At 46.8% G+C, this 21,079-nt stretch overlaps 1 protein-coding gene across 4 annotated transcripts in view; it reads right to left on the reverse strand.

The window, feature by feature from the left end:
• Positions 1 to 5,209: 5,209 nt before the first annotated feature.
• MORC2 (MORC family CW-type zinc finger 2) overlaps positions 5,210 to 21,079 on the reverse strand; it is a 36,181-nt gene continuing 20,311 nt past the window's right edge. Inside the window, exons 7-27 of one of the 4 annotated variants that reach the window (XM_037510906.2) lie at positions 19,602 to 19,761; positions 19,372 to 19,483; positions 18,753 to 18,878; positions 18,127 to 18,206; positions 17,369 to 17,451; positions 16,430 to 16,515; positions 15,142 to 15,282; positions 14,890 to 15,044; positions 14,633 to 14,761; positions 14,000 to 14,105; positions 13,555 to 13,687; positions 11,657 to 11,731; positions 11,192 to 11,572; positions 10,501 to 10,632; positions 9,995 to 10,049; positions 9,459 to 9,600; positions 9,107 to 9,331; positions 8,924 to 9,017; positions 6,751 to 6,939; positions 6,565 to 6,627; positions 5,210 to 5,471 (exon numbers count right to left, since the gene is read on the reverse strand). In XM_037510906.2, the coding sequence (XP_037366803.1) occupies positions 5,403 to 5,471; positions 6,565 to 6,627; positions 6,751 to 6,939; positions 8,924 to 9,017; positions 9,107 to 9,331; positions 9,459 to 9,600; positions 9,995 to 10,049; positions 10,501 to 10,632; positions 11,192 to 11,572; positions 11,657 to 11,731; positions 13,555 to 13,687; positions 14,000 to 14,105; positions 14,633 to 14,761; positions 14,890 to 15,044; positions 15,142 to 15,282; positions 16,430 to 16,515; positions 17,369 to 17,451; positions 18,127 to 18,206; positions 18,753 to 18,878; positions 19,372 to 19,483; positions 19,602 to 19,761 (2,736 nt within the window). In that variant the 3' untranslated portion in view covers positions 5,210 to 5,402. Of the gene's footprint in view, positions 5,472 to 6,564; positions 6,658 to 6,750; positions 6,940 to 8,923; positions 9,018 to 9,106; positions 9,332 to 9,458; positions 9,601 to 9,994; positions 10,050 to 10,500; positions 10,633 to 11,191; positions 11,573 to 11,656; positions 11,732 to 13,554; positions 13,688 to 13,999; positions 14,106 to 14,632; positions 14,762 to 14,889; positions 15,045 to 15,141; positions 15,283 to 16,429; positions 16,516 to 17,368; positions 17,452 to 18,126; positions 18,207 to 18,752; positions 18,879 to 19,371; positions 19,484 to 19,601; positions 19,762 to 21,079 lie in introns of all 4 variants that reach the window. The other 3 variants (XM_037510905.2, XM_037510908.2, XM_037510907.2) reach the window with 3 other exon arrangements.

The following is a 21,079-nucleotide window of genomic DNA, read 5'->3' on the forward strand; positions in this document are numbered from 1 at the left end:
AATGCGTCCTACCCGATCTGACGACCTGGAAACCCAAAGGCACTCTCAGAGCTGGCCGGACGCTGAGAGCTGGTGGAGAGCCAAAAATGGGGGATCCCCAAAGCCCACGTGTCTGCCTTTTATATCCACCTGGCGGCTTAACCCCACCCTCAGGTCCCAGCCTCCTTCCCTTTGGTGGTGATGGGATTTGGAGTTCCCAGTGTCTTTGGCTTTGGCCTGGGGTGGGGGTGGAGTCCACAAAGCCTGTATGGAATTAGCTTTAGGTCATCCTTTCCCCCTAACAATTTCATGAGTGAGGCCAGCATACGTGAATTTCCATTTGGGGAAAACAAGAAGACCGACCATCCTGCCTCACTGCTTGTATTGAAATACACTCCACAAGGAGTGGAGGTTGAAACAAAAATAAAAAATTATTGCAACAATATGTAAGATTGGAGGGTGGGTTAGGGGGTTATTCCAGGTTGATAGGAAACCCCCCAAACTAAAAATGTTTGCCTTTCATACTCCAAGCCGAGGATAACCGAGCAGGAAAGGGACCAAAGCCGTGAAACCCAGGAGGCCCGGGTGCAGGGGGGCGGCGGTCTGCAAGGGGGCAGGACCCGCCAGAAAATTACCTGCATGTGGCTACTTTAAAACCTGCAGCTTCCTCTCCAACTGTCTTGTAGATACAAAAGCTCCGCACTCTAAGGATGTTTACACCAACAAAATGTTTTCTATAGTGATCAAAAGAAGTCGGAAAACCACCGAAAAAAGAGGTTTCTCCGGCTTTAATTATGAGACCACCAGAAAAAAATTCCCCAAAGGGCGGAACGCGGCTCCACTGACTCCCCAAGGTCTTTCGCTAAGAGGTGCCCCTGGTCACATGCAACCGGGTCGCCGCAACCCGACCTGTAGGCCCCACGGGCCACCTCGCACACCCAAGTTAGATGTCGCAGCCCTGCACAGACTCTAGTCGGGGCGCCCACGCCCGCGCACCCCTCCCCTGGCGCTGGGCGCTTCCAGGGCGCAAGCGCCCGAGCAGAGGGGCACGTGCTGGGCAGGCAGGCGCCGTGCCTCGAGGGTCCGAACTGGCCGCAGGGGGCGCCCTCGGCGGACAGCAACCGTCGGCTGGCTGGGGGTTTGCCGATCCTCACTCAGGGCTGTGCCTTGGCCACCGAAGCCTCTGGAGACGGCCGACTGCCAGGTTCTGGCTGCGTCTTCCGGGCCAGGTGAGAATTTGCAGGCAGCCCTCGGGCTCGAGGTGTATCTAGGCAGCTTGTGATTTAGTGTGAGGAACTAAGATTCTCTTAAGTAGCATCTCTCCACCACAGCCGCTCACACCCAGCAGCTTGCTTAACATGGTGGCACACTGGGGAGGGGAGTAGGAACCCAGAGCTTCAGTAGAGGGGCAGAAAGAAGTGGGGGAGGAAGGGCAGTAAAACTTTAGTGGATTAACGCTAGTCACAGCTTCCCAAGAAACATGTTGCCCAGCAGGAAGGGGCCCTAAAATAGCCCATGGAAGCATCTCAGCAGAACCCAGAAAGGACAAGCAAGGAGGAGGGATCTGTCAGCTCCTCCCTCAGGTCCAGCTTTGCCCTACAGCCCCAGGAAGGCTGGATTGGAAGCCTTTCCCGTCGCATCTTTAGGGGATACTGAAACTGGCCAGATGGTTAGGACAGACCCGCCAAGACCTGCAAGCAAGCAGGTGACAAGCAGTGAATCTTGGAAACAAAGATCGGGGGTCAGGGAAACAAAGCAGCTTTGGACCCAGTTCCAACATCAGTCAGGACCAGCTCCAGATTATTGGCAGTCTGAGCCAGAAAACCTTTATTGTCATCCAAGCGCCTTTATTTTAGAAGAATGGGGAGTTATGGGTGGACAGTGATTTGTCCGAGGCCTTGCTGGACCCAAGAACCCTCCTTGGGCCAAGCACATTCCACATTACTGGATGAAAATCGCCAGACTGAAAAACAGGCCTGGCAACATTTTGGCTCATTGCTGAGTCCTGTGCTTCCTAGGCCCTTCCACTGTTCAGACCCTGTGGAGAGGGTACCCCAGCAGTGCCTCATTCTTTTGGACAGGATTGTAGTTCCTTTGGAGCTCTACAAGCCTTGACCAAAGCTGGCTGTTCAGCTGCTCAGAGAACCAAGAGCAGTGTGGCTGTTGCAAGGGAAGCCTCAGAGGTTCCATCTTAAACAAAGGGCAGAACCCTCCAGTGGAATTCTGAGGCTATTTCAGACATGTGGCATCCACCATCCAGTCCATTACAGCCTAGCAACAGACAGAATTTCCAATAGAGAAAAGTAGCTGTGAAGGCACCAACAACTCAGGTCAAGCCTTGTGTTCTATGTAAACGGCAAATAACTTTGAGCTTTTTCATTTATCAGTCCTTACAACTGTGAACTCTTGGCCAACACTGCTTGAACCACAGGTCTGAAAGACAGTCTACTTCTTGTAGGCCAGTGGACCCAACAAGAAGAGCCAAAAGGCAGTGTCACGCATGGATATATAGGAGGACCCAGAGAAATTTTTCTCAGCCTGTTATCAATCCATTTCTTTCTTTGGTAAACAAAAATGTCAAACTCATGTCCTGACCTGGAATTGATCCTAAAGGGGTGTTTTTAATTCTAACCATGGGACAGTTCTGGGGTAAAGGGGCTTGTAAACAGTGAACATTCCTCTGAGTTGTTCACCCCTGTTTTTCATCTGATTCACAAGAGTCCCTGACAACCCAAGATTCAGAACTATAGCCCTCTACCAGAAGAGAAACAACTGGCCAATGAAGATGCCCATTTCATGTTAATCCATTTTTCTTTCCAACTAGTAAACAGTTAAGATGGAAGAGACTGCATACTGCCAAGTGAATGGAGGAAACACACTATTAGTAGCTGAACTGGAACTAGTTTCTGTAACCTATCTTAGAATTAATGCATCCATCACTTACCAGCCATCTCCTTCAGATTTTATACTATATATACACAGGTCTGACTTAATCAAGACACACCACAGCATTTTCAGAGAGATTAGAAATCCAAATGTTTGTATGATTGTTAAATGACAGTACATCCAAAACATTGAAATGCTATGTGGTTGTCCAGAATTAAGTAGACCCATATAAGCTATTCTGAAACAGGTGGGAGACGGAAACAGAACAGAGTAGGTGTGTGTTTGGATACTCTCTGAGGGAGGAAAACAGGTGTTGGGTGGGAGGAGATGCCCTTGCTTTTTATCATCTAATCTTTTATACTGTTTATTTTTACCATGTACATGTATCACTTTAAAAAAAAAATTCACATCCATCCGATTCCTTGAAAACAAGGGTTTCTGCACGCATTCACCTTCTTGTGGCCTTGTACCAAGAACTTTCCTGCCATAGACCAACCAAACCATCTTCCTCCTCCCAAGTCATCAAAGTTCCAAGATTGGTCTCATGCTAGGGAAGGGAAGAGATTCTCTGCATTTGCTTTTCTAACCAGAATAGCAGAAGCTGTGCCTGTGGAACAGCATAGGCATTCAGCCTAGCTGTGGATTTAGTCAAGGTGGGCACACTCGGAAGTGAGTATTTAGAATGTGCAGTATTTCAGCTTCTGTAGGTGTTGAGGGTGAAGACAAAAACAATGAAGATGGTGGAGATGAGAATGACGAATTCAAAGCCACAGCGGTAGAAAGAATGAAGAGGAATGTGCTGGATTTTACAAGAGAAGAAAAGAGACTGAGTTCCGGAGTTGCCAGCAAGTTTATAGTATTGCATTTTGATTACAGATGTGTCAATAAAAAACTTGAGTATTACCCTCTGGTAAAAATGCAAAACCAACTTCCTTTTAGATTAAAACAGTAGGTTAGGGGACAAAATTAACTGTATATGGACTGGTGTGGAGAGAGCTGGATGGGAGGGGAATCATCAGCTCAAGAAACCCCAAGACCTCAAAGGAAGAGGCCAGGTATATGAGCAGTTATTTCCCCAAACTGCCCTCCCTGAAGATTGTGGTTCAGGGAAACCCTAAAGTCAATAGGTGCTGTGCATGTACGCAGGTGGGTAAGAACTTTCGATTCCAGTGTGGCTTGATTTCCTCACCAGTATGCCCAGTCTCTGCAGACAAAATGGGGTGGCATGTGAGCCATGCTGACCTGGGGTGGGTGGACACCAGAATCACAGACCAATAATATAGTACCATAGTTCTTGTGCCTTCAGAAATCCAATGTCCCCAAATAAAGAGTATAGAGAAGAGAGCTGGGAGAAATCAAACCAAAAATTTTCCAATGGCCATTCAAAAGAAAACTCAGCAATTCTTGCCTTTGTCTTTAACCCTGAGAAGTTGCTGGAGGAATACAATCATACGAGTTTGAATGGACAGGGAGGGAAGGCATAGTGTGCTTCCTGCAGGGCTGTCTCTGGAATCCCTGCAGCCCAACCTCCCATACCTGTGGCTCAGTGACCTCCTCCCCGTCTGCCCCAGAGCAGGGACACTGACTGGGCACAGTGGGACCAAGAAGAGGGGAAGCAGTAAAAACAAAAAAAAAAACCAGCATCAAACTGCAGATCAGCTAGCACATATGTGGCAGCTGTGCCTCCCCAGGACCCTGCCACATTCAGAGACCACCAGATCAGCACCAGGGGTTCTGAAATGCAGGGTCCTACTGCATTCAGACATTTGGTGTGCTACCCAAGTCCACAGTCAGACCACAGTCTCATCTCTCTACTTCTCCACCTGGATTCAAATAATTTGAGGCTGAAAACCTCATTGTCCACAGTTACCAGAAAATCACTCCTGCGGGGAGAACTTGGGGAATGGACAGGTGAGCTGAAGGACTTTTCTTTCCCCAAGTGTTTGGACAACATTACAAACAAGATGATTGACAGCTGCTTGGGCCACCACTCAAATCTCTAACCTGAGATGTGAGCCATGAGAGGGACAGCCACTAAATGCTGAGCCTCCTCCAGATCAAAGTCCCCTTGGGGGTCCCTGGATCAAAGCCCCTAGGGGGAGCACCACTCTGGGGGCTTCTTTCCCAGCCCCATCCCTCAGATCCCAACTTGTTCATTCTCTAGAAGAGAGACCAACCCTACCCCTGAAACCTCTCCAACCACTGGATGGTGCTGGATTTGCCGCATCTAATGAGGCCAGGAGTGAAAAGCAGCAGCTTAGGCTTCGTTGGCATCCTGGTTCTCTGTCCTTTGCCCAAGTATTACCAAAAAAAAAAAGTATGGTCTCACAGCAGGCACAGCATCTTGTTTCTTTTAAAAAATAAATATTTATAAACTTAGGGAAGAAGATTCAAAGAATCAGAGATCTTTTCCTCCAAAAGCACAAATGTCCCACATGAGTCAAACCAAGGCAAGACGATCATCCCATGAATGAAATACCACCCCCCAGGGACTCTGCCTTTAGGGGCAAGGGAGCTGATCTCTGGCTGTCAATCCTTTAGTCCCCCTTGGTGATCAGGTCCTCAATGTAGGCATCCAGCTCATCATCTGTGTTGATGTCAATGTCCTGGAATAGAAAGCAGCAGAATCAGCTAGGGGGCCAAAAGGCAGTGGGAGGCCCACCTCTCCACCCTCTTTGCAGCCCATGGGGACTGACCCAGAGTCACCCTACTTCCCTCCCACCCCACCTCCCCCCATATAAGGGCTGTCCCATCTCGATCATGCTCCCCTTCCCCATCCTCTGTGCACAGATGACGCCCAGATTTCTTTCTCCTGCACTGCCTTAACCCAAGTTCCCAGCTGCCTTAGATGTGCTCAGGCTTCTCAGACTCCATATGCATCCAAAACAGCTTACCCGCACCAACCCACCCCACGTTGTTCCCATCTCAATACAAGTCACCCCTTTCCCTCCCCCAGGGATTCAAGACAAACCAGAAAAATCACCATTTTCTCCTTTCCCTCAGTTACTGCAAGTCTTCCCACTTCTCTCCCTGCCACCACTTAAGGTTCAGGCCACCAGAATCTCTCACCCCAGACAACTATGGAACTTCCTCACCAGTGTCCCAGATTCTAACCTCCATGCTCTTCCAGGCCCTCCAACACCACCCGGAGTAAATATCTTAGATTGCAAGCTAGACCATGCACACCCCTCCAGTGACTTCTCACCTGGAACAGGCCCTTTCTCTCCTAGTATCACCCACAACTACCCACCATGGGACATGGGTCCTGCTCTTACCTCTAACCAAAATTCTCACATACTGATCTTGCAGGATTGGTTCTGCTCTCACTTCAAACAGCTCCTCAGATAGGCTTCCCCTAAATACCCTAGTAAAGTGGCCTCCCTGATTTATCTCCTATTACTTCACAGCACTTCCCACCTTCAACAACTGTCTCTTCAAAGAACTGTTGGGCTGTGAAAGCCAGGGAACTTATCTCACTTGTCTAGTTCACTTGGTATCCACAGGACAAGCATAGAGCAAGCCCTCAGTATTTACTACCTGGATGAAGAACTGAGACCCTATGGGGCACTACCAGCTTCTGGGTTACCCAATTCCATCTGGGCGTCATCTGGAAAAGTGAGAACTTCTGTTTTATGGCTTGGAGGGCTCTCAAACCAGGTTGTACAGGAAAATATCTAAACAAGGGCAAAAGTCTGATACCGTGGGTCTGGCTGGGATGAGGCCCAGGCAGCCGCACCACCTCCAGCCCTCCTGGTCAGGATGCTGTGCAGCCAGAGTTGGAACCACAGATTCCTGTGAGTGGGGAGAAGGGAACAGGAGGTGCCCAGGCCCCCCTCCCTTAGACACCAGGTGGTCCAGCTGCAATGAGAGGGCTGCCTGGCTCACCTCCTGCACCTTTTGCAGGAGCGCCACGATGTTGGTCCTCAGCTTCTGCAGCTTCTCCTCTGTTTCACGGAGCTTTCTCTCAGAGGTCCGCAGGCTCTCCTCAGAGGCCTTAGCTCGTGAGTCAGCGCGGCTCTGGTAGGAATGGCACAGATTCTGGAGCCCCACTTCATACTGCTTGAAGTACTCTTTCTGTAGGGAGAGAGGCAGAGGGTGAATACATGAGCTACTAGAGGTTCCCCCACAACCCTTCTAGATGGGCACTGGTGCCCCAAACTAGCTGAGCACAAAGACAATTGATCTGAAGGGATGCTAAACCCAAGACTAGTAGTAATTCTGGCTCTAGAGTAGAGAGATCTTAATGCCAATCTCGGGGGACTGCCATGAGAACAAAAATGGGAGCGCACACTCAGCTTTGGCAGACAGAAAGCTGTGGTAACCCAGGTGACATGAAAGAACAGCAATCACTCTCCCAACTCAATCATACCTTTCTAACATCAGAACAGTCCTTTCAGCAATCTGTTTCCAGTCACACCCAACAATATCAAGACCAAAAATTCTCTTCCACAAATATTTATCAAATACCCAGAAACCACAGATACCTCTAAATTTGCGTAATATATTTATGGAGCATCAGATTTTTACTGTCTTTCCTAAGTAGTTAAAATGTCCAAGAGGTGGGATATTAATGTTAATTGGCAATTACTAAGGGCTATGGAATTCCTAGTCCAGCATAATGGGGAAAAGGACCCCATTCACAGAATAATGAACATTAGAGTCCATTGTGTGTATGTGACAGAGGAAAAAGTATATATTCATTATATTCAAGTAAAGCCTGAGTTACTTTAAACATTACAATTTAAGAGACTATAAAATTGACACATTAGTGGTATAACTCCATTTCCGAAAATAAGCTAAGCTGCTACTGCTCACTATATTTTGGTCTGAGCACTTTAGTCCACTGCACTCAGGCTTTATTCTGAGTCTGGCAAAAAATGTAGGCCAAAAGTAATAAATCTGACACAAGGATGCCAGGTTGACCTAGCCAACCTATAAGCCATTAATTCCTGGGATCTACAAAGCATACCTGCAGCCTAAACGAGGGCAAGAGTTGTGGCATGGACCTTATTAATATGACTCCCTGAGTTCTCCCATCTTACAGGGAAGCAGAGCGGCACCGTGAAAAAAGCAAGACCATTGTGCTAAGAAGCACCTGCATTCAATTGACTTCCTCTCCCTGAGACTAAACTTCTTTAACTCCTAGCCTCATTTCCCTTTTTACAAGGTGATAAAACCCCAAATTTCTTTCTCTGACGGGCTTTTAGCAAGAATATAGTTGTCACACAACGGTCCTCTATCTTGAATATATATGCTAATGCACAATTTTTAATTCCAATTCTCTTCTCCAGAGACTGACCCCAAGCTATTTCTACCATAAATGCACCCCTATTTGCCGTGGATAGCTTCCAGATCCATCTCCAGCCCTGGCCTTCCCACCCTCTTCACATGCCAGTCTCTACCTGCCCACTGCACATCACTAAAAATGTAGTGCTAATACTTAGCTCTACACAGCAAATCACAAATCATCTTCCTTACCCTCACCCCAAAGTTTTCTCTCTCAGCCAACAGCTTTGTGATCAACCTCAATTCTCACAGGACTGAGAACTGAGAATTCTCACTTGCCACTTGAAGGCAGGCCTCTCTTAGATGCTCACTACTGAGGTCCAAAGAGAGTTCAGGGGAGGCATCACACATCAGCATTTTCTGGGTTAAATAAGACCCAGTGCTTACTTCTACATGTCATGAGCAGCTCTACACCTCTTTCTAATAGTAGGCACTTTGAGCCTAAGCTCTTCACTGTTGCCTGGGACAAGTTTTATTCCCTCTGCTAAGAGAAAAAAGGATATATACATTATAAAATGTCAGATAAGAATGACATTATAAAATGTCAGATCAAAATGCTGTTCCTAAACGATAACTAAGCCCTAGCATCTTACAGCTTTCTGCATACCAGAGTCATGTCAAACTAAGCCACTTCTTTTTCCACATCAAGTCTCCTCTAAGTAGAAGAAAGGGAAACTGGCTTGGGAGTGGGGTTGGACATGGCTGAAAACTGACTATCACAACACCAAAGGGGGCTTGCAGAGTACAAAATCAGAGGTCAGGCCAGACTCACCAAAGGAAATGATATTAGCTCATCTGAATTCATAGCACTCAGCTCCTTCTTGGAGATGGGGAAACTTGGAGGCAGGAAATACCGTAAACAATTCCTAAACAAGAAAGAAGGTGGGGTCAGGAATTCAGAATGGCATGGCAGAGTGGAGAGATACTGCCAGTTCCACAGTGGGGAGACACGCACCGGAGGATCTGGACGAGCAGGTCAATGGTCTCATGGTTGGTGCTCGGGGCAGTGGTGTCAGGCTCGATGCGAATGCAGTCAGAAGTAGAGGGCTCTGCCATGGCTACAGCCTGCTGGGCCACCACTGCCTCCTCCTCCCCCCCACCCTCCTGCTGTGTATCAGGGGTCTGATGCTCCGGAGAAGGGGGTTTCATCAGCCGCACATCCTCGCTGCCTTTCTCCACCCTAAGGAGGACACAGGGCATGTGTCGTGTGTCCTGGGCTCCCAGGATGAGCTTCCTGCAGAGGGGTTCGGGGATACCGCCTCCCCCTGCCCTAGCCAGCATTGTCAACCTCTCGGAAGGGGCATTACCAGCGGTCTCTTGGTGTTGTATCTGTGGGCACGTAGTCAAACTTCACCTTCCACCTCACCACATGCTTGCCCACCTCCACTGCTGTGACACGGCCCGTGTACCACTCCCTGTTCACACGCACCTCCACATGCAATCCTTTATCTGAAAATGGGGACAGGGTACTAGTCAGGAAACTAAACTATAGTCCCCTGACTCTTGACTCAGCCAGAACCATATTTATCCCAGGATTCACAGGGACAAAAACCCCTAAATGCTTGCCCCTGCTATGCCAGGGACATGGAGCCCAGCCACCCTGGTCTCCTTTCCCATCTGCAACAAGGGTGCTAAGGAGCACTAGGATGAATAACTACCAGAGAAAAATGCCAAGGAATTTATGCTAAACACGAGGGTCTGTTATCTACAGAATTCTCTCTGGATTAGATCTGAAACCTGTATTACATGAGAGCCCAGAAACACTTCAGGGTAAGCTGCTAATGGCCAAGGGATGTCACTTTCCACTTCTGCACTGGCTGTCAGGTACCTCCCCCAACCTCACCTTTCTGAGCCCTCTTGAGATCAGCTGGGTCCTCTTCCCCAGCACTGTCTGAGAGCTGCAAGGAGAACAGACTCTGTTAGAGGTATCTCCAGTGTCGCCCAGAAGTGTATGATCGCATAATCTGCCGTCATCTCATGTTGTCTTATATGGCAACTTAAATCACCATGCCTTGCCGACAACCACTCTCTAAATCACCATCCTTAGGCAGTATTATCTACCCTTTGCCACTGTCATAAACAAGAGAGCAGGTAAGGGCAGAACGTCATAAATGGACAGTAAAGGGTTTCAAGGCCTCTCTGATCTTTGTCAGTGTAATCTCGGGACCGTGATTAGAGTGAGAAGCCAGTCTCACTGAAAAGCATACCTGATGCCATCCTGTGTGACTGAGAGTACTTCCAAGACGAACTGGGCCTCAAGTCACAGAACACAAACAGAACTGGTGAAGACTGCAGGTGGCAGATGGAGACCCTGCAGAGGGAGCTGAGAGCCTCATCACCACCACCTACCTCATTTGAGTCCTTCTTTTCCTCCTTCACAATAAACTTGCCCCGCTTGGACCTTTCCTTCCTCCTATCAGCCTCCTCCTCAGCTTCTTCCTCATCAGAGACCGCAAGAGTTCGCTTACGACTAGGAGTAGCCTAGAGTAAGGAGAGAAAATGAGGGGTTAGTAGCCCTTGAAGTGCAGGAAGATTCTATATGGTCCACAGAATCTTCAGAAGAGGACTTAACTATTCCCCAGTCTCCTTCAGGAACAAGTCCCATCCGATTATTACTCAATATACAGCAATCTCCTGGCCCCTATGTCCATTAGGATATTTGCTAAAAACTGGAATGGGAAAAGCTTTCCCTGTCAGCCTACCTGTCTAGCCAGCTGTGACCACCCTGAAACATGTCAACCAGTGCTACAGCCATCCAAGACTGTCACGAGGCCAACAATTTATGCTATAGATGAGAAGCCAACAGAGGCAACTTAAAACATGGGGGCAATGAAGACGATCTCTCTGGACAGGAAACCAATTCCCTCTATACCCCTAACCAAGTCCTCTCAATTATATAGATGTCATCTTTCCATAGATCGCAGGGACACTTTGGATTCCATAATCTCCCCTGAGGATCCCCCAGTATAGCTTTGTCACTGCTCAATTCCAATTTTACATCACTGAGAATGAGCTAGAGGCTGGAGGAAAAACATCTCACCGGAGAGGGTTTACTGGGTGGCTCTGGCTTCTTGACCACTGGAGTCTTGATGGCTCTGGGGACAGGGACCTCCCGAGGACTTTTGGAATTAGGAAGTGGAGATGGTGACAGTGGCTGCACCAAAGAGGCAATCCGAGGTGATGTCTTGACTGGATTATTAGCAGGCTTTCGGGGTACCTCAGGTGGCTGCAGCAGTCTGGAAGTACTGGCCTCTTCCCGAGCTGCCAGGGCAGGGGGCTTTGGGGTACTGCTGATAACAGGAGCCTTTCGGGGCTGGTTGGTTGGCCTAGGAGTATGCAGGGAAGGGGGTCTGCTTGGGGCATTCTTGATCACAGCAGGTAATGGGGGTGACCGAGGACGCTGAGGTCTACGTGCTGGTTCCTAAAAGAGGCCCAGAGACAGTAAAAACTTGATCCTAGCTTGAGACACCTAAAGAAAAGCCCCTCTCCTGTCCTTGGGCTTTACCTCTGTGGAAGGTCTGGTGGTCACTTCCAAGGGCAATTTCTTCAGGTCAGCCTGGGAGCGGATGGGTGTGGTTTTCTGCAAGGAAAACAATTATGAGGTTGTTTGCATATCTTGGTACATGTAAGCAAATTTTTTTGGACTCCCACTATGTGTCTGGGAGAGTGAGCAAATAAAAAGTAAGGGTTATTGTGCATTTCCTATTCTCACTGGGGAGACAAAAAATACGGTCAGTCTTGAATGTGGACTGCATAGGTAAAAGCCCAAACATGATGGAGAATGGAGAACGCTCATCTGTGGCAGCCATGTGACGCAGGCTGTTTCAGTGCTGCTGCTCTGGAGCCTTCCGGCAACTATCAGCTCCAGCCTGGCTCTATCAGGGGTTAATAACTATGAAAATCCTAGAAACATGGGTTCCCTTGACATCTAAAAATGCTGGCTTGGTGGTGGCATGTGATGTGATGAAATTACAGTCTAGTGGATGAAAAGGGAAGGTTATGGATGCCAGGTTTAAAACATTTGGCTGTGGTTCTGCAATGGAAGAGAAAGGTGGTAGAGGAAGCCTTGACCATCAAAAAAACGTATCTCGCCAAGGAACTCTGCCTTCTTCCTGTGAAAATGCACTGCTCCAAGCTGGCGAAAGAGGCAATCAAGGCCACCCTGGCTGAATGCAAACTGTAATAAGACCCAAGACAGGAGAGGAGGAGAAGAAATGAGCTTTGGTAAAGCCCCCAAAAGGTGACATGCTATTTGGCCTCCTGCCGTGCAAGTACAGATGTTCAGAAGCTCCTCATGCTGGTAAAAAAAAAAAAAAAAAGCCCATCACACTATGAGATGTGCACATCTGCTGTCGAATCATGGTTCTCATGCAAGAAAAATACACAATTCTGTTGTTCTGAATCCTATGGTTTCATTCAGCCCACTTCTATGGTCTTAACCCAGTTCATTATATTTGAACTGCGTGGCCTCAAAACTGAAATGAGTAAAGTCTCAAAAGTTTTAACAGACTAGGGCCTCCCTGGTGGCGCAAGGGGTTAAGCACTGCACTATGAAGCAATCCACAGTCTTTGCAGCACAAGTTCAATCCCCGGCCAGCCAGGGTGCAACCCATATGGCAAAGCAGACCTCTCCTGTCCCGCCCACTGCTCCCCTCAGCAGTGTGTGTCAGTCAGTCTGCTCCCCACTCTGTCTCTGGTGAATCCTCTCACCCTCCCGCATCTCTGGCCTGTACCCCAGCTCTTGTATGCATAAATAAATCTTTTTTTAAAAAAAAAAAGTTTTCACAAATTATAAACTTCACAAATATCATTTTACTTGGATCTCTTTTAGAGAAGATTAAATAGGACACCTTGTTATTATGTGAAAGAACTAGTTATTGCACATAAAGTATATCTGCACATATATAAGAGAAAAAATATACAGACCATCAGCAAATTATGAGATTCCATGTGGTTAATCCAGCAATTGAGACACTGGGAAAAAGTGTAAATGGACTAAATTCCTATATAGAAGGAACCAACAAAAGATGTGTAAATATTGATGGATTAGGACAGAAAGGACAGGTGGGATTCAGGACAGGGAGTCATACCTAAGACATTCCCAGACAGGGAAAAGCTTTTGTAATAAATACATTTGGCTGATATCATAAATATGTAAGACATTTATTTACCAAATTTTAAGACATTCTACATGAACTGGACCACATCATAATATATAAACAAAATAGTTTTTTGGTTTTTAAAAAAAAAAAAAAAAATCAAGGCATACTACATAATCACTGTAGCTGGAGGTTGGGATTAAAAAGTTCTGACAACACACACAGGTGAGTGGAGAGCGTGAGTAAGCAGGGGTCATTCTACTGACACAGGCTGGCTCTGCCTGCTATCCAATAACCCACATACCTGAAGGGCCTCCAGCTTCTCCTGCTGCTGGCGTATTTTCTCTGTCAGCTGCTTCTGCTTCTCTTCCTGTGTCTTCAGGTCCTTTTTGAATGTTCCCAGGGGAACCTTCTGCTTCTGTTCAGAAGCTTCACACCTATACAGAGAAGATATTAGGGACATTTTGGCAAAACAGGGCTCCAGGTAGGCGGGTCCTTCTTCCTCAGCCAACCATGCTGTCTCTCACCAGAGCAACCAACTCAGAGTTCTCCAAGTACACTGAATTAACACTCACTGTAGAACACAACCTGCCCTTACTTCCAGAGCACTTATTACGTGTATCAAGACAGAGATGTAAGGATGTGAACACTGACCTCAAGAAGCATAGTGAGTTATTTACCCCAAAGAGAGAAGAGAATATGGGTGTGTGTGAGGGGCACCCACAATCTCTTTGTGAGAAAGTGCTCACCGGTCCTGCTCAGGATCAGGGTTCATGGAGCAAACCCAGGTGTCAGGGTAATCTTTTTCCACACTACTCAGCTGGAAGGGGAGGGTACGCCACTTAAGACACAAATCTGCAATACAGAAAACATCCCACCCAAGCATGAGCTATGCCCACCAACAATATCTATAATCTGGCTCCTCCCAGTCAAGCCCAAGGCAAAGATGCTTCAGCCTTTCCATACAAGTGTCTTCACACTGGTTCCAACTCTGTGTTCCTTACAGAAAGTAATTATTCTCAGAGATAGGGATTCCAGCAAGGATGGAAACTATATGGTGGACTCTCAACACCCCCTTAGACCCTGCCCCACTGCCTCTTGTGGCAGGATCCTGGCTCAGTCATCACTCACACTATAAACAGTGTGGCATCAAACCAAGTAAGATCTGGCAGGTTAGATGACTTTCTGCCTCATTCAGCAAGGACAGTAGATTTGGGTTCCAAGACCGAGCTCAGAGCCATCACCAAACACACTCATGTCCCTTGTGAGACCCTAAGTCCCTGAACGTCAGTATGGTCAGGAGGCAGGCATGGGGATGGAGAGAAGAGGGTGATGGACTACATTGTAAAGGGGTCGGGTGGGGGTTCCCACCACTGACTCACCACACTGGATGGTGGTTGGGATTTCCATAGCTCTCCTGCGTTTGTATCGAAGCTCACTGGATGGTGGCTGGTTCCAATTGGCAGAGAGGTAACCAAACTCATCCCAAAACTTGATGATTCCCCGCTGGGCTGGAAGACAAATACCCACACAGCACATTAGACACCAGTCTCCTGCTCCTCCTAAATTCATCCTTGTTAGGTAATGAGAGCATTCTAAGGCTAGAAGTGAAGAAAAGAGGCAAGGGCCAACCCATTACCAATGGCAATGTCTTTCCAGTACTGTGCCAGGTGTTCCCCCATTGCCCGCAGCAGATGCCGGTACTCCTTGGCATCAGCAAAGTCCTGCTTGTTGTGTGTAGGCTCCAAGACCAGATAGGGCACATCAACCACCCCAACAACCCCGCCACATGCCCTGCAGGGAGAGAGAAGACACAGTTTTGTCACTCCACTGTTCAGAGATTCCTTGTCATCTACCCTGGGCTGGAAACCTCTCCTTGGGCAGTACTCACATGCCCCCTTCCAGCTGTGGGCCCACTTTCTCATACATTTTGATCAACCGGCTACAGTTGTAGATAAACATGCCATCCAGGTCCCGGTGTTCAATATTAACCCCAAAAACAAAATTCAGTTCCTTAGGTTCTTTAAGTGCTCTGAGAAAACAAAAAACAAATTCAAGATCTAGCAATTAGCTCACAAGCACCACGGTGTTTAAGATGTGCTAAACTTCAGCTTAAACTTGAGGCAAGCTAAACAAAAGTTGTGCATTTCCATTCAATGTATAACCTGTTGGACTTGATAGGGAATATGTGTCAAGCAGCAACTCTAAGCATCCCTAATTAAACATATATAAATAACTTGGCTGGCTTTTGATAATAAAACAAGGATGGATTTAAGTCTGAATGGGATACACCGAAGCTGCTGCAAGTCTTGAAAAGATAATTGCATGGTGGAATAAACACAAGGTTTTTTGCATATTTACACCACACTAATGTGACAGTAGTTAATTTTAAAGACAAAAGTTCGCAAGAACAATGAACATGTAAGAAAAGAGGCCAACAAAATGTCAACAAAATTGTAGAAAGTTGAAAAGCAGATGAGCAAACAGAGGTTTGACTGAGATGGAAGAAACCAGGAACCTACGGCCACCGTGGTAAGGCAGTCAACAAGAAGCCAGGCAGGAACTCAAGGCCCAGCAACTAGGGTGGCTCCTGACATGAAGGTAGGACACATAATTTAATGACCTGGGCAGGACAATTGCCCTTTCTGGATGTAGATGAAAGAGGCTCCAGATCTCAATCTCAGCATTATCCCATCTATCCAGAGTAAGTATATTATTTGTCCTAATATATCAATAGTCACCCAGTAGCTATCACTAAGTAGTAAAGAAGAGATTTGAATTTTTATTTCAAATGTTCCAAATTTTTCAAGTTTTATAGAATGAAGAATTTATATATCCTCCAAATGAAAAGAACAAGAAAATAGTAGAGAAGGAAAAAAGAGATGAGATTGTTGCCAGTGAAGAAAGTTCGGTGTTCAATTCAAGGTACTGGCCCTGCCCTGCCACTTCCTGGCCTCAGAAAGAACCTAAGACCTCTCTCACTAGTGGGCATTTCACAAGCATTTGAGATCACAACATTAATGATTCCCTCAAAGCAATCTTTGTGATGGAATGTCGACCTTCCAGGAACGTCAACCTTCCCATTCCTGGTAAGGGATTCCTCAAGATTGTTATTGTCAATAATAGGTACAAAAGCTACGTTATTTTAAAAAGACACAATGTCAGCCTTTGGTACTCACCGCTGCTTGGCCTCTTTGATGCGCTTCTTGACATCAGCTTCTCTGCGCAGGGTAATGGCTGTGTTCTGGACCTGTCGCAACATCACCTGGAAATGTACATGAGCACCACGTGAGGAAGACTGTGCTCTGGGCCACAACAGGTAAATAATACCACATCTGAAACTTCTCACTTAAAATCACACAGGTGCAAAAACATACCTGGAGATTTCCTTTCTACAGAAAAGACATAACTAGGAGCAAACTCAAAAGCTGTGTTTCACTTGCCCAGGTCTGATAACATAGAGGAAACACCCCCCAAATGAAACAACAGACCATTACAGAGTTATGTGCTGGATTGCTGAAGCAGGAAGTCGCTAAGTCTGCAGCTTACATTCTGCTGGTTGCTGGAGTGGAAAGTTCCCATGGTGTGCTGCTTGCCAACAGTAGTAGCCATGGCTACCTTGACCCCCTTCCCAAACAATAAAGAAAGTCTATCACAGATGGGGTAACAAGCTTCCTCATACAAACTGTATAAAACCTTACCATTCCTGCAATCCCAAGCTCAGACTTTTGGTAGCTATCCCACTGAGCCTGCCAGTGTGACAAATTTCTCTCTCACCACCTCTGAGTGCCGTCTGATTTCTCTGGGAAATTGCCATAACAAGATAGAGGACAGAGAACTACTCTGACCCTGACTACTACGTGTGACTTGGGGTAAGTGACCCTCTTCACTTCAAAATATCTTTTTACAAACTAAGATACAGTGTTCTTCTCATATGGTTAACATAATGAAATGATTAGCCAAGATTTTGGAAAATATTATGCTTACCGATGATTATGGGACCATCTTAACATACCATTTTGGGCTTTAGGGCAAGGGGCACACAACTAGCCTAGGGCTAAGCCAGGTCAGCTCTGAGATGCTAATGCTAGGGAATGGCCAGAGGCCTAAGGCCTTACCCTCGAGTCCCGTGTGAGGTCTCCACCTAGGCGTAGTTCTAATGTTCGAGCTTTGCTCTCCGCTTCCCGTGCCTTTTCTTCAGCTGAAACCCAGAAAAAACCGTGATAAGGAACTCAAAGGTTCACAACTCTTAATCACCTCTCTTGAATCCCACAAAGCAATCTCCGATGGATAAGAAGCATGTACACGGTCAAGGAACAGGGGAGCTGGAAGAGCAACTCCCCTGCTTGGACAGCAGTAAGTTCAAAAAACCAAGAGGTCCCAAGAAACAGGCACTATTTATACCTGAAATATGCTTTTCAATTTTTACAAATGAATTAGAACAGTCAAAAATCACCCAAGGCAACTAGAGTTAAACCCTCAGCATGAGCTGGAAGTTATCCAGTCCTCAGTTAATCACTCTCCATCAAGCTGCTGGTAAGTCCTACTCAGCATGAAGATTTCTGCCCTGGAGTCAGGATCCAATTTCACAAGTATATGGGTCAGAGTTCACTCCAGGCAAGCCAAGGAATTGCTATTGTTTTAGGTAAGTCCCTATAAATGGCTGAAGAGAAAACAGAATTTGGGGGGGAAAGTGCTGAGGGGAACTGGTAACAGAGAAAGGTGTACAAAGAGGTGGACCAGTAATTCCGGAGGACAGTGCTATCCCTGGGTGTCAGCTTTAACTTAGGCTATAAGCAACATCTCTCAGACAACCCCCACCCCAGCATTCCCTTCTGCACAGGGCCAGTGTGGGGTAGGGGTGAGGGGGCATTACCAATCCGGGCTACGTGCTCAGCTTTCTTCACCTCCTGCTCTGCACGGGTCTTGAAGCGGCTTGATGTGTACTTGTACATCCTGAACAGGGGAAAAACAACTTAAGGGCTGAACTAGCAATGGGGCAGTACAGCAACCTGCGCAGCTGAGAAAACACCTTGCCTTGTAGCCTTCCTACCTCCTTCCAAACTGTACTGTCCCACCCTCACCTTTCCCCAAGATGAGACAAAGGCATGTTCATTCAGAGATAAAAACCAATTACTCATTCCACTGGCCCCTTACCTCCTGGCTCCATCTTTGATAAGCAACGTTACTACTCCCCAGGTGTCCACAGTAACACACCTCAGTCATCAGCCAGAGCCTTTGCTTCCCAATATAATGTTTCAAGATTCCTGAAGCCAAGATGTTCTGCTCACTGTGTCAGGCAGGGTACCCTCCATACCACAAAGGCACTCACACTCAGTATGCTTTGCTAGCCTCCCTCCACAGCCTATCAGACACCCCCACCCCTCTCTTGGGAACCTCAGTAAATCACAACCAGCTTAAATGCCCAAAGTCAACTCTGTCAGAGCCTTTCAACCAGCATCACTCCAACAATGCCCCAGAGAAATGTGTCCAGAGCCCTACCTGGGCTTGTACAGGCAGCAGGAAAGCCTCTTGGTTTGCACTTTGTGCCCATGGATAAAGATCCTCATTCGGGGATCAATGTAGAGCACAGCAGCATAGGCACGGAATGAGCGTCGCTCTGGCTTCCTGAAAAAGCAGGAAGGCAGGAATGCTGTCACCCACCCCAAGAGTCTAACCATGTACCCATGGGAGGACAACCTCGCTGCAGGCCCTGCTCCTTTCCACCTCATATCTCAGCTACTCTTGCCACTCTGAAGACGTGCTCCCTCAGTGTGGGCATCACACCCTGGCCCCTCACTTCCCCAGCACAGGTAGGTAACCCACAGGCAACTGACTGGGCTCTATCACTGCCCCAATGCAGAATCCAGGAATTGCGCTCTCCTCATCAGGTCTGTTTCTTTTGTTCCATCAAGGAGTTGAAGCAAGGGATCATTAGCCTTCTCTTTTGGCTTAAAGATCAGATTTATCACTTCTGCCTTAGAGCAAGAACATGTGGCATTCTCAACTGAATACTGGGAAATCTGGGGAATGAGCTTTTCCCCTCTCCCTCCTGAGTTTTACCTCCCTGACAGAATAAACACCAGTTCCAGGGCTTTCTTCTCTTCCCAGCCACACTCACGTGCCCTCTGGAGAAGTCTCTGCCATTTGGATATCTCGTGGATTTGAGATTATGTCTAGCTCTGGTTCTCCATTATCCATGAGTTTGAGATTGAAAATGATCACCAGCGTTCCTGGGAACAGAAGCCCTCCTTTTGTTTGCCAGCACCCACAGACCAACCCTCTGCCCTGCTTCCCCATACTACTCATGGCTGCTGCATTTTAGGGGCTATAGGCTCACATCCTACTCACCACTGCCCCCAGGAATCTTCATGAACTGGGTCATCACTTCTTCCTCATTGCGAAAGGGAGAATACTTATAAATGAGTTCTGTCTCAATGGAAAACTTCTCCACATTGTCTGTGACAGGATCCCGGGTCCGAGCATGCCAGGTGGGCAAAGGGACTATCACCTTTGGAGCAAGCACAGCAGGCACTTTGAGGGAGGTCCCAGAAGAATGTTCCACCAAAATGTACATCCATCTTGTCCCTCCCCACAGTAGTGCCACACTGCCCCAGAGGCTGGGTCCAAGCTCTGCAGCCTGGAACCAGAGGTACTGTGGCTTCTGCCCTTTCCCAAAACAGCCTCACATTGCTGTTTATGTCCTGAGGATCTCTGCACGGACAGTTCCTTGCTTGGGATGTCCCTGGTCATTTTCCTAATTTGGTAATAATACTACTCTTTCCACTAAGGAAAATTTACTTGCAATTATCTGGTAAATCTGAAGATACACACAAACATAATCCACAACTCAGCAATTTCACTCCCAGGTATATAACCTAGAAGAAACATCTCTACATATGTACCAGCAAATTTATGTAAGAATAACACAAATATCCACTACAGAGTAAATACATTAAACCACAGTATATTTATGTAATGTAATACTACACAGTGATGAAAATAAACAAGCTACTAGCTACTAACATAATTTAACAATGGATGAATCTCACAAATACATTACATGAGAAAAGCAAAATACAATAAACCAATTCTATAGTATAAATCCACTTACATAAAATTCACAAACAAAATTAACCTATTATTCAAGAATTACACACAGGTGTCAAACTATAAAGAAAAACAAGGAAATGATCATGACAAAAGTTACCTGAAGGTCGTTGCTCCAGGGGTGCAATAAGGAATATGACCAGTGAGGAGCATACTGGGGACTTCTATGATGGTGGCTACATAGGCGTTTACTTTCTAATTACTCCCTCAAGTGTACATATATTTAAACACACTCTTGCATATGTATAGTATTTTATGACTAAATAATGTTTTCAAAAATTCTATCATTGAGGTCCTAGTTGTACCTAAATGAAGCTGGGGGGTGGGAGAAAATCCTAGTCTTTCTTCACAAACTGTACTTCAAATGCCACTTCCCCAGAGACCTCAATGTCCTCCCCATGCTCTGAGCCAGAGGCTCTCAGAGCCCCGCAGATGGTAGAGGAGAACCTCTGTACAGCAAACTAATTGAGGCACTTCAGATACACAGACTGGAAAAAGGATTTTGTATTTTAACAACTGTGAGGTTGATAAAGAGTTGAGACATTTAACTGGTTTCTAAGGAACTTCCTGTCTATAGTATTCAACCCTAGGGCTGGTTTGGACACATTCCTCCCCAGCTGAAAATGATCTTATTTTGAAATCTTGGCTGAGTTCACACTAGAGTACAATCCAAAATAGTGACCTTCCAGAACCAAGTATGGAAAAAACTTCAACCTAGC

Source organism: Talpa occidentalis, unplaced genomic scaffold (assembly GCF_014898055.3).
Source record: "Talpa occidentalis isolate TD23 unplaced genomic scaffold, MPIMG_talOcc4v2.1 talOcc4.14, whole genome shotgun sequence".
In the NCBI taxonomy this organism is placed as follows: Eukaryota; Metazoa; Chordata; class Mammalia; order Eulipotyphla; family Talpidae; genus Talpa; species Talpa occidentalis.